The sequence below is a fragment of the Gigantopelta aegis genome, chromosome 4 (genome assembly GCF_016097555.1).
Source record: "Gigantopelta aegis isolate Gae_Host chromosome 4, Gae_host_genome, whole genome shotgun sequence".
In the NCBI taxonomy this organism is placed as follows: Eukaryota; Metazoa; Mollusca; class Gastropoda; order Neomphalida; family Peltospiridae; genus Gigantopelta; species Gigantopelta aegis.
The window spans coordinates 29950029-29964309 of record NC_054702.1 but is presented as its reverse complement, the minus strand read 5'-3'; the positions used below and the strand labels follow the sequence as shown (position 1 = coordinate 29964309).

The following is a 14281-nucleotide window of genomic DNA, read 5'->3' as shown; positions in this document are numbered from 1 at the left end:
ACCAAATCTGGATATCGCATCATCCTAACTGAACCATGATGGAGTGAAATCCATGTCAACCCTCTCGACAATACTACTTTTTGAATTATGGACTATTGTCATAATTCAATTATGTTTTACAAAATATCATTTATAAGTGGAATATGGTGGTTATGTAGATGGTTGAATAAAATACATTTAGGGACAAATAAAATACATATTTTTCAGGTAATACTTTGTTAGGCCATTTAATAGGTCAGTGGTCTGTGACAATATGCCTTTAATATATAAGTTTAATCGTAGAAATATTTTATTAGTCGAAAACATCTTACAATGCAGCAAAATCAGGAATGTCCCTTTAAAGAAAACATTTAAATGGGGAGAGGCCATGCTTATAAACTATGCTTGATACTGGTACATGTATTACTTCTGCAAACAAATGACAACAACTGTGACATCAATTTAGTCAAGGATATTGGTTTCATATTATTATAATTGTATAAAGTTAGGGGTTTCAAAGTTAGGGGAGGACATTGAATGCCCCCACCACCACTGTGACTACTCCAATGTCAGCCCTGAATTATTTTCATTGAACCATATTATATGTGAAAAGTAATTTTGAATAAAAAACAAACAAAACAAAACATTCAACATAAACAGTAATTGGAAATAGTTTTATAAACTCAAATACAAATAATTTGTAAAACAAATATATTCTTTGAATCACATAAAATATATAGATAAACTATGGATATTTTGTTGTTAAAAATGGTATTTTGTAGTGAACCTGAAGGTAATTTATACTAAACAACCATCATACATTGCTTTGTTGTTTGTATTTGTGATCAAATGGGTACATTCATTAATAATTTTCAAAGTAAACATATACTGATGTCCAAATGAAACTGTACCATGCAAAATTTATTTAATTTCCTTTATAATTTGGATACTAAAAATAATATGGTGAAAAATATATCTTTCTGTTTTTATGGATTGAAATTGTGTTCCCAACATGCCAAAACACCACTCATGAATATATACTGATGGAAAGAAATAAAGGATCACACAGATAGCAACAAGATATAATGACTGCATTAAAAATCAATTCATATTGTTAAAGGTTGACTGGGAGCATATAGGCAGCACTTTCAGTACTACAGACATTCAATCCCACATTACAACTTGGTATGAAATACAGCCATTACTACGCTAGTTGTGAATTAAATTTGGTCTACAATTTAATGTGATCCCTTATTTCTTTTCATCGGTATATGTTTTAAACATGCAACATATTTTGGGTTTTCTTCAGTAGTCTCTCAGAGAATTGATATAGTTTCTTTTGGACATCAGTATATGTTAGGTTCTCAACTAAAGGTTTCTGCATCTCTTTCATATGTCAGTTGCATAACATCTGAGGGTGGCAGGGACAGTAAATGTGAAATGTTGTCCCCACTTGAAATAGACTGAAAGTGTAAAGTACACAAACAATATTTTGGGCAAACTACTAAAATTTGTTTTGGCCAAAATGAGTTCACTATTTATCTTCTTGTTCTTTTTTTGTCTTGTTTTTTTGGATGGTGGTGAGAGGAAACATGTACATTAATAGAAGTGATTCAAAGCTACATATAATAACAAAATGTTTTAAAATAGCTGTATCAGATAGCAAGGTCCGTGTGTATCGAATTAATAACCTTTAACGACTTCAAAATATTACCCCACAAAATCTTATTTTAGGGTCTTGTGAATCCTTTTGCTTGATGTCACTCATTTTCAAACGTTTCTGTAGATGCCTATATTCAGATGTTTCACAAGTAATGAATGGAAACTTTAACTTTCAGAAAGTGACACTAAGATCCAAACAGTTTTCATCGTTTTGTCGGTGGTAGCAGCAGCCATCCTTATCAGTCCTATGATAGTTTATCTAGTACGAAAGAGACAAAAGAAACTCCTCCCATACCTTGAAGACAGAGGACGGACACCAAGCCCGTACAGACACTACACAGAACATGGATCCAGAGGATTCAGGTAAAAGTTGTTGGTAGTTTCTGGTGAATTTATACATTGATAACAGTCACAAATTATATATAAAATCACTTAGCATTACAAAGCAATTTATTACTAAATTTCTGTCAGTTATACATCAATAAAAATCACACAAAAATGTACAACCAATTCTTATAATAGCAAATAACACAACTTGTTTAACTTAAAATACACATAAATCAGTTTCTAACATCATTTCTGTGACCTACATGTACCTTATATAATATATGTAATGATAGTACATGTACGTAACTATGCTATTTTCTATATTTTATTGAAGGATAACATTATTTTTTTAGCGACATCAGTATCAAGTAAATAAAATAACAATTATGTGATTTTGTACAGTTTTTGACTATTAAAGTATTATATTTCAATAAATTCACAATATTTTTTTTTTAAATAAAGTTCATTTTGCTATTTTGTTTTTTTCAAAAGCCAGCTCTTTTGGTGTGTCATTCCAAACAATACCATATACTATAGCAATTTTAATACATAACAGAAGAAACAATGGACATATATGGGTATTTATAACAATAAAACAAATTATTTGATCTTGATATTATTATAAATATAAAAAACAATTTGAATTTAAATTCTATATATAGAATACTAAACAAGCTTTCCTGTCATACCATTTTTTTTAAATGAGTGAACAATTTTGGTATCTGACGAGTGAAAGCGAGTTAGATACCAACACTGTTCACAAGTTTCATAAAAATGGTATGCCAGGCAAGCTAGTTTAGTATTTTATTTATTACAAACAAACTGCAAACAAGCTGCAATGCAGAAGTAAGCAGATGTCGAATCTTACTACACGTTATTTTTCTACAAATTGGGTCAGCAAGCGATCTATGTCACGCTCACGTCACCCCAATATTACACTAGTGAGATATGGAGTGATTGTTATGACATGAGCAATATCTTACACTGGTGTTTGATAAATACATGTATCACATAACATCAGATGTATTAATTTTAGGCTGGTTGAATATATCAGTGTAAATAAAATGCAGTGTTTTTATTATATAGACTGGACACCTCATCTCTGCTCACCTCTTCTGTTGTGCCAGACAAGTGGGAGTTACCACATAGCTGTCTCAGATTTGGACATGTGTTGGGTACTGGTGCATTTGGCCAGGTGGTCAAAGGGCAGGTAACTTCTACCATGCTACTGCACCGTGGAGTTCCCCTTCCTGCATCAAAAGACCACAATGGGATATATGTCACAGTGGCCATTAAATGTTTACAAGGTAAATCATGTTGTTCTAAATGTCAAATACATGAATTAAGATTGCAATATGTTACAATCTTAATTGAAGCATGTGCATAAAAATTCATGGGCATAACCAAATATTTTTGAAAGGAGTTTTCATGTTTTTAAATAACATAATACAGTACATACTAGTGCTCTCAATAAAAATGAGGGTAACAGGCTAGTTACGAAAAGTAAGTCATTTGCCAAAACTTTGACAGTGGGGATCTGATTTTTTTTCCATTTTTATTTATTAATGGAAATAGTTTTTTGTTTTTTTTTAAACCTGCTTATATGGGTGTCTGTTGGTATCTATCTGTAGTTATCTATCTATCTATAGTTATCATCTGGTCATCCATCCTTCCGTCTGTCCATCCTTCCTTCCATCCTTCCATCCATCTTTCCATCCATCCATGCATCCATCCATCCATCCATCCATCCATCCGCCCATCCGTCCATCCTTTCATCCATCCTTTCATCCATCCTTCAATTTATCCGTCCATCCATCCATCTGTCCATCCATCCATCCATCCATCCATCCATTCATCCATCCATCCCTCCCTCCAACTGTCAATCTGTGTATCCATTCATCCACCCATACACACACACTCTCTAATTCCTTCCTTTCATTTTCAGAAGGTTGTGAGAACAGCTACCGTATAGACTTTCTTCAGGAGATAGCTCTGATGAAGAACATTGGCCACCACATCAACGTGGTCAGCATGCTGGGGTGCTGTACCCTGCGCGACCCCATCTGCCTCGTGGTGGAACACATGCCATGTGGGGACCTACTCCACTACCTCAAGAACATTCGACACACATTACTGGAGGTTAGCATATCTGCTTACGCCTGACCAGGGCTTTAGATTGCACCATATCTGAGTTGATGTAGGGTGTGCATGCCCCAAATAAATATACCCAAAATAAGCCAGCCCACATTAAGTACTAACATGCTAATCTCAAAACATTTCACATCAAAATCAATGGAATGTTGAGGTGTAATTAAAATAACTTGAAATGCATTTCTGAATATTATGTACATCTCTTTACCAGCTATTTAATTTAATTTCAACTTATTTTCGTGTTTATATCCAATTAAGGTTCAAGCACGCTGTACTGGGCACACATCTCAGCTATCTGGGCTGTCTGTCCAGGACAGTAGGTTAGTTGTTAGTTGGTTAGTGGTTAGTGAGAGAAAAGAGGGTTTAGTGGCCTTACACCTACCCACTGAGCCCTTAAGAACTCACTCTGGGTTGGAGCTGGTACCGGGCTGTGAACCTCTACCTACAAGCCTGTAGTCTGATGGCTTAACCACTGCACCATCGAGGCCAGTTACCAGCTAGTGCGAGTGCGAATAATTTTTACATGCTCATATACCACTAGAGTTTCGAGCATGTCCATCCCGAGGCCTGTCTCTGGATAGCCAGGGGCTTGTTCCAGGAAAGAAAAAAATTAAGCGGACAATTTTGAAATTTATATCCAAAAATTAAATAGTGGGCCTTTAAAATTTTGATGTACATCTCTAATATAATTAATAAAGAAAATTCTACTCATTAAATTTGGTCACTAGATTAGATCGGGTGGTCAAAAAGAAATTAGATAAGATCGGTGGCCTGACTCGGGATGGGGGGGGGGGGGGAGTAGAGTTGAAAATGGGCAGAATTTTGAAAATAGCAATTAGTAAACAAGTTAATAGAATTTAAAAAAAAAAAAAAAAAAATTACAAGCCAAAAATTAAAAAAATTGACTGCTCGGTCAAATATTTATATAATTTGGAGCATTTTAGAAAGACAGTCCAAAAATAAAGAAGAGAGGATCCGATTATTTAATAATATTAAAAAAAGAAAGTAATTTCGACATCAACTTTTGAACGAAGGTCTAAAAGTTTAAAGTCCGATCTATATGTCCACGTGAGTGGCCTCGTTAAGGCCGTTAGGGTGCACAGCTTGTAGGGACGAGATGGGTTGCATCCCGTCAAGAAAACCCCTAGATTGACAGTCAGTAGACGTTGAAGGTGTAGTGCTGTGCTGAAATACAGATCTTGAGAAGCCGGATCCGTCTGAATGAGAGAGAGAATCAGACTAGGGTATAGTCCAGTCGTTATGGGTTGGTATAGTGGTGCGGACGGGCCCGACTCTGGAGGATATGAGATGGCATCACAATAAAACAAAGTAAAGTCTGTTAATAATATTACAGCTCTTAAAAGACTTTGATGTGTTGAGGAGACAAAAAGCCTGTTGTGCCGAAACCAATGAGATCTAAAGCCTTGCACTCTTCAGAAACGTTTTCCCCGCATTCCAACCTGTGGCATAGCTAATTTAAAGAAAATAATTTTAACATATTCTTGACCAATTTGTTACAATTCAAATCATTAACACTCATGTGTTATTTGTATAATTTGTCATGTATTACTCGAATGTTTCATATTGCAGCAAGAAAGTGGGTGTGTTGGTGATGAAACTGGAAAAGCTGTGAAGCTGACATCCTTGGATTTGTTATCATTTGCCCGGCAAATTGCTAAAGGAATGGTTTGTACATTTTATGTATTAATAATTTAATTGTTTGTTTCATGATTCTTCATCCTTGGCTAAGGAATTGTTCAGTTTTATTAATTCACCTTTCAACTGAGAGAGAATAATAGTTTCTGGCACAAGTCCATTTATAGACATTGACTTTGAACTTTTTAACATGACCATATACGTATAAGGTTTCAGGCATGTCCATCTCGGGTTCAGTCTCTGGATAGCCAGTGGCCTGACCCAGGACAGAAATCTTTTATAGATGTTTTTTCGGACATAAGTCTGAACAACAATCAATCCTTGGAGCGAACTTTAGCGAGCTCCAAGGATTGATTTTGTTTTCAACAAATGTCTGAATAAAACCATCTACAAAAGGACAAGTGTCAGAAATATTTTCTAGTTCAATCAGTCTTATAATTTTAGTATAATTATTTTAAAATTCACTGCTTTTTATTGTTGTACCTTGACGTCATGCCTTCTCTCAGCTGATATATATATATATATATATATATATATATGAGATCACTAGAAGTAATGCATGCAGCGTTACATATTATGTGATGTCATGTACTACCTTTGCTTATAGAATGATGTAATAAACAGGTAGCAACTGCCGTCTACCTCCTAATTGATAAGACCGATTATTAACCAATGAAAAGGGTGCATTACTGTCTTGGGTGCATTACTGTCTTGGGTGCATTACTGTCTTGGGTGTATTACTGTCTTGGGTGCATTACTGTCTTGGGTGCATTACTGTCTTGGGTGCACTTGGGTGTATTACTGTCTTGGGTGCATTACTGTCTTGGGTGCATTACTGCCTTGGGTGCATTACTGTCTTGGGTGCATTACTGTCTTGGGTGCATTACTGTCTTGGGTGCATTACTGTCTTGGGTGCATTACTGTCTGAGGAGGGTGCGGGACGTAGCCCAGTGGTAAAGCGCTCGCTCAATGCGGGGTCGGTCTCAGATCGATTTCCGTCGGTGGGCCCATTGGGCTATTTCTCATTCCAGCCAGTGTATCACGACTGGTATATCAAAGGTCGTGGTATGTGCTATCCTGTCTTTGGGATTATGCATATAAAAGATCACTTGCTATTAACGAAATAATGTAGCGGGCTTCCTCTCCAAGACTGTATGTCATAATTACCAAATGTTTGACATACAATAGTTGATTATTAATAAATCAATGTGCTCTAGTGGTGTCATTAAACAAAAAAAACTTTTTTCTCTATCTGGGGATATGTGTTATGGTAGATGGATTTTCTAGTACGGCTTTCTGGCACCTTTCTACCAATTGATTGAACTAGAATGTATAATCTCCATAGCTGGCTGTGATAAAAGTAGCCATGTGTGAGTCTTCCATAACTTTTCATGATCCATCTCAAAATTCCATAACTTTCTAGGATTTGCATGAACCCTGTTAAACAAAAAAATTCAAAGTCACTAACTTAACAAATTCTGAGACATCATTAAACAAAAATTCCTTTCTGTTTAGTGTTATTAATGTATTTTTTTCAGGAATTTCTGTCAAATAAGGGGTTTGTTCATCGTGATCTAGCAGCACGTAACATTCTTGTTGGTGAGAACAAGACCCTGAAAATTGGCGATTTCGGTTTGACTCGATACATCTACGATGATAAGGTGTATGTCAACCAGCGGGGTGGCAAGCTCCCACTCAAGTGGATGTCCATTGAGGCAATATTTGAACGTACATACTCCACAGCTAGTGATATGTGAGTATCCTAAATAATGGATAAGTCATCATTCTTTGAAAATCATTTCTAGTAGGCCCAGCACACTGGTAACAATTTCTAGTAGGCCCAGCACACTTGTAATCATTTCTAGTAGGCCCAGCATACTTGTAATCATTTCTAGTAGGCCCAGCACACTTGTAATCATTTCTAGTAGGCCCAGCACACTTGTAATCATTTCTAGTAGGCCCAGCACACTTGTAATCATTTCTTGTAGGCCCAGCACACTTGTAATCATTTCTAGTAGGCCCAGCACATTATAAAATAGTTTCTGATAGACCTATGATTCATAAATTAATTTATAGTGGATCCACCACCAATAAATTAATTTGTAGTAGATCTTCCACATTTTAAATGATTTTTAATAGAACTACCATCCATAAATTAATTTGTTAGAGGCCCATCATACATAAATAATTTATTGTAGATCCACTATGCTTAAAATAATTTGTAGTAGATTCAACACCCGTAAATTAATTTGTAGTAGATCTACCACACATAAATTACCGGTAGTTTGTATAGATCCACTACCCATAAATTAATTTGTAGTAGATCCACCATCCATAAATTGATTTGTAGTAGGTTCATAACACTTTAAATGATTTTGAACAGACCAACATCTCATAAATAATTTTAGTAGATTGATCACCTGTAACATATTTCCAGTACACTAACAAATCTTTGCTTTCTTTTGTTTTTGTTGATGTTTGTTAGAACTAACTCCCATGGAGACCAGCATGGTCTCTAGTTAATGTCTCATGTTTCTCAGCTGTTTTATGTTCTGTTCAGTCCTCGTTACATTAATGGATAAATTTATTTTCATGACAATTTTATGTTGGGAAAGAGAGGTATTTTAAAAATGAAAACATTACAATTAAAAATATTTAAATGGATAATCACAATCTTTTTAATGAAAATAATGTTGATCAGATATCTACATTTGCAATTGCTTTTAGTTAATTTTCTTTTATTAAATATCTTTCTTTTAAAATGAATAAATTACATTTTGAAAAATATTTTAATGGATAATAACGATCTTATTTTTAATGAAAAGAGTGATATCTAATAATTTTCAGATAATTTTCTGTTATTAAATATATAAATGTCTTTTAAATTACAATTACTAAAATATTTAAATGGATAATCAGAATCTTATTGATAAAAAGAATGATGCATCTACATTTGTAATTGCTTTCAGTTAATTTTGTTGTTGTTAAATATCTGTCTTTTAAAACTAATAAATTATAATAAAAAAATATTTTAATAGATAATCACAGTCTTTTTAATGAAAAGAATGCTGATACCTATTTTCTTTCAGTTAATTTTGTTCTGTTAAATATCTGTTCTGGGTCCTTCCAGAATTGATCACTGGAAGGGGCAGGAGCCAATTATTTGATATACTTAATACACCAAAAAATATAATTTTATTTAAACCAGGTACATATAGAGAAACATTTTTGGCAGACCCAAACGACATAAAATAAGAATTGAGATGTCACTGAAGTCAGTTTTGGAATAGACTGAGTGCTCGCTTAAGATGCTTGCATCTACAGGATTGAACCACCTTGGTGGATCCATTCAACTGACTAGGGTTTTTTCTCGTTCCAACCAGTGTACCACAACTGGTCAAAAGCTGTGGTATGTGCTTTCCTGTCTGTGGGAAAGTGCATATAAAAGATCCCTTGCTACATTAGGAAAAATGTAGCAGGTTTCTTCTAAGTCAGAATTACCAATTGTTTGACATCCAATAGTTGATGATTAATTAATAAAAGTGCTCTAGTGGTGTCGTTACACAAAACAAATTTCAGTTAATTCTAAATAGTATTTTTATCTGAGATAACAAAGGTTATCTCCCTTTACTAATAAAACATTTACATTTTGTCATTTTTTGTAGTTTTTTTCATATTTTATTAATAAATTACCTGGTAATCTAAAAAAAAGAAAAAAGCTAGAAATTTCATTCTTATCTGTAGCAACAAATCTGAAAGATAAAATATAATCAGGATGTGTACAAATTCGCTTGTTTACCCAGTCAGTAACTTATGTTGATTGCTGAGTGTAATGGCCCCTGTCTATGTTGAACACTCACACTGTTTTCATCTGCCTGGCTCCAACATGGAGACAGGCCATTCATCCCAGCCAGCCATCATGTCTGAGGGAGACCAAGCCTTTCCTTATTAAGCCCAAGCACCACAATTTTTCTCATTTAACTGCTGTATTTCACTGGGTGTAAACTGTAAACTTGTGTTGTTTGGATTATACTATCTCCCATACTCCATTTAAGAATCTAGGATTAAATGGTAAATATAAATATATATTTTTATATTTATTATTCAAAAGATGGCCTTCAAATATTGTTGTTTAGTTGTAAAAAGATTTGTTTTGTTTAAATTAAATAAACTGTGCAAAATATTAATTTGTGTAAATAATATTTGTGTTGTATACAATTAACAATGCAGAGCTAATATAATTAAAATATCTTTTTTGTTTAGATAAACTGTAAACACATTTAATTGGGTTTGTCTGTTTGGTTGAATACAAACTGTATTTGTGTTATTATATACATTTAACAAACTAGACCTAATGGTAAATATTAATACAATTTAAACTATCTTTTTGTTCAGAAGATGATATTTAGATTTTGTTATTTGTGTCTGTTTTTGAAGGTGAAGTATATAAATTAATAACAAAGATTAATTAGTCTGGTAAAAAGTGGCTAAAACATATTTTCTAACTTTGCTGTTTAATATTTACGAAAATTGTCTTTTAAATGAACAGTGATCTTCAAAACAATTTCTATTACTACATTATTCTAAATTTCTTTCTAATATATACACATAAACAAATAAATATATTTGTAGTTTGACTTTTGAAGTATTTAGCATTGTTAGGAAATTACAGTTAAACTGTAATTGTTAAGATTTTCAAATTACTAGTTTATCTTGGGTGATTCTAGCATTTTTAAACGATACCTCAGGAAACTCTGCCTCCAAACCTATACATTAGAATATCTTAAAAAAGTTTTGTTTTATTCTGTCAATCTGTATTTGGATTTTACAACAGCATATTTTCTGTTTGCATACTCTTTTTGCCGATAACTTCATAATGGTTTTGTTGATGTATGATGTTTAAAGTGGAAAATACCTTTTCTACATTTCAGTTTTTATTAAACATAAAATAAACATTATTTTATTTTTATTCTTATTTATTATAAGTAGCAGGGTTTTTTTCTGTTTTAAATTTACTTCCATTTTCCAAACTGTTAATTAATTAACTTTGAAATAAATTGATCCATAGCTTATTACTAGTGTTGATATTTTTCATTTTATATTTTGGGATGCCTAGTTTTTTATATGTATATATAAAGCATAAAAAGCTAGTCATTGTTATTTCTGCAAATGTTATGTTTGGTTCAAGACATTCATGTTTGAAAAGACAAATCTCTATTTTAAAATATTGTATTAAATTAAAAGATAGGTCAAAATTAAACAAAATGAACTTTAAATTGTTTATATTGTTCAACATGACCAAACTGGAAGACATTTTACTTTGGTTAGATTTTCTATGTATTTACTATTTGTTTCTAGAAATTTCAAATAGAGCTCAGAGTATTCATTTAAGTTTTGAACTGATAGTTTTTGTTTTTTAAATAGCCTATATATTTCTAAAATTTCATTTGATCTGCTGGTGTAATATTTAGAACATAACTTTATAATACTTGTAGGTTATTGTTTTGTTGCAGAAAATTAGTTATAATTAAGCTTCAAAATAAAATAAACAAATGTTGCTTTATTATATATAACAGTAAATGTAATAACTAATAAATAAAATACAGACTGGAGTACTAATAAAAGAAAATTTAAAAGAGTTTAAATATAAAAACACAATAGTGAATAATACAAAATAATAAAAGAACAACAAAACAACCCAAACCCATTGTTTTTCTATTGAAAATAACAGTATTTAAATTTTTATGATATTGTATATTTTGCAGAATTGATATTTTACTTTCTAAAATAACTTATGAAGGATATGAAAATAAAATAATAACAAATAAAATAATATAAGTATCAAACATAAAAACAAATAGGAAAATTAGAATCTACAATTATTTATTATAACATAATATATTAGTTTCAAGTTTGGAAATCTTCACTTGTTTACTACTTACCTTTTATGCTTCTTAAAGGGACATTCCTGAGTTGGCTACAATTTTTAAGATGCTATCGACTAACAAAGACTTTTTAACAATTGTAATTACATATCAAATATAGTTTTCTGCATAAAATATAAGTGGCTGTATATTAAACATGTTTCTGATTGTTCTAATATTTGTACGAGGTTAAATTTCATTTTATTTCCTAAAATATTATTTCTTCATATGTACAAAATTATTTGAAGACAAAATCCAGTTTGAGCTTCTTACAAATATTAAGACGACCAGAAACACATTGAATATACAGACACTGATATTCTAAACAAGAAAATATATTTAATTTGTAAGTTTAATTGTAGAAATATTTTATTAGTTATAAACATCTTACAATGCAGAAAACTCAGGAATGTCCCTTTAAATAATCTGTCAACTCTAAATGTTATATTTAAACTTAATGCATGTGTTACTGTATTTAAATGTGTTATTTACATCACTTATATTTTTATGTACAGTCTTCAACATAAAGAATGTAAGGTAGTAATTTTAATTTTAAGAAAAACAACAATAATATAATATGTTTTATAAAATATTTTAAGAATATTAAACCTTTCTTTTATTTAATCTAATGCAGATCAATATGTATTATTCATTGTAGGGGATATTTTATAACAGTTGCTAATCAATTAAACATTTCAATTAATAACTACTTTTTAATGTTTTAGAATTTGGTAGAAATGTGATACTGAACAAACTGTTGCCTGCATTAATGTTTTGTATTTTTTCACTATTGTAAATTTCCTTCAAAAGTGAATCTTCTAATAATTTATGCATATTTATTATTACATAATAAATAAATTTTACTATTTTTATTTTTAATATTATAAATGAGATGCTTATTGAATTTAATATGTTTGCATATATTATTTTTTAAAGTTTAATGAAAACATAATTGCAATAAATAATTTTGTTTCACTTGGTATGAATATATTACCATATTATATGTAATATATATTCGAACTTGGAGCATTTTATTTTTTAAAACCTTTTTTTAATATTGTGCTATTATGTTTCATTTATTTACTGGTATGTATTTTTAATGCTTTAAAACTAGTAAAAGTTTATTTATATGAAATTTACACATTTCCAGTTTTGTTACATATTTGGGTGGCTTGGATATATTATAAGATCTTGAATATAAATTATAAACCATGTATCAAATTACATGTAATACTGAATTGTGGAGCATAGATATATTTATTAGATAATAGGAAATAACTTCTTTCTAGCTACTTGGTGTTTCATTTTCATTGTTGTTGTTTTTATTAAATAGAGTTACAGTTTTAGAGCTGTGAAGTACCCCATGTTTTTGTGAAACAGTCTCCATTATTTGAACAAAAAGAATAAAAAATATGTATTTTTTATCTTTAAAATGCAGGAACAATTTCAGTTAAGTAAATAGAAGTCACATGATGTGAAATATTTATTAATTGCATATATTTTATTTATCAAATTATTATTCATATATAATTATTTAATTTGTATCATTAGATATTATCTAAAACTTTGCAATTTGAATAATTAAATCTTAAAATTATTTTCTACAACAAAATAAGCCAAATATGAATACATGTACTTATAAATACTACCATGCACATCAAATGCATATTGATAACTACATGTGTATTGCCCAGATTCCTAGAAACAATACATGATATAAACTACTAGTAATCTACAGTTTATGCACTTACCCACAGCATTCGGCACAGCTGTGGAGATTGCTGCGGAGTTATTCATTCTTCGCAACACATTTGTTTGCTGTGGACTACCTGTAGATTCAATTTATTTTCCATGTCATGTTTCTTTGCAGGGGTTAAGCTACAAATATCATTACCTGTACTACAAAATCCTTTATATTTGAGACGGGAAATTTGATCTTTAAATGCTTTTTTTTCTTCTTTTTTTAATTCCTTACTTTTTTTCTTTTTTTTCAATACATTTTTCAGTCAACACCAAATGTTATATTCAAGTTGAATACTTTTGTATGGCATTTATATCACTTAAATTGTTTTGTACATTTAATATGTCTACTACATAAAGAAATTAAAGCAGTAATTTTAGGAAAAACAACCTGATATTATTGAATTATAAAGTGGAATGTGTGTGTGTTTGTGTGTATGTATGCATATGTGTGTGTGCATGTATGTGTGTGTGTGTTTATGTGTGTATTTATGTGTATGTGTGCGTGTGCATGATTGTGTGTGTATATGTGTTTATGTGTGTATTTATGTGTGTGTGCGTGTGCATGATTGCGTGTGATTGTTTTTGTGGAAATAAGGAAGAGTATAATAATAATTTAAAATATTTTCTAAAAATCTTTTATGATTGTAGAACCTTTTTGTTTTAAGATAATTTAGATCAATATGTAAATATGTTTTTTCCGCTGTTGTTTTTGGTAGCCCAAAAGTTAAATATGTGATTACACCGCTATTGAAAACATTCACAGACTACGCAGCACTTAGACCTGTAGATATTTATTAGCACACACAGAGACACCAAAGACAAAAAAATATGTCTGTCAC

At 31.2% G+C, this 14281-nt stretch overlaps 1 protein-coding gene across 1 annotated transcript in view; it reads left to right on the top strand.

Moving 5' to 3' along the window:
- LOC121369783 (vascular endothelial growth factor receptor 2-like) overlaps window positions 1-14281 on the top strand; it is a 71910-nt gene that overhangs the window by 7194 nt on the left and 50435 nt on the right. Inside the window, exons 4-8 of the mRNA XM_041494842.1 lie at window positions 1818-2004; window positions 3055-3275; window positions 3914-4107; window positions 5710-5805; window positions 7314-7528. Coding sequence (XP_041350776.1) covers window positions 1818-2004; window positions 3055-3275; window positions 3914-4107; window positions 5710-5805; window positions 7314-7528 — 913 coding nt within the window. The remainder of the gene's footprint in view (window positions 1-1817; window positions 2005-3054; window positions 3276-3913; window positions 4108-5709; window positions 5806-7313; window positions 7529-14281) is intronic.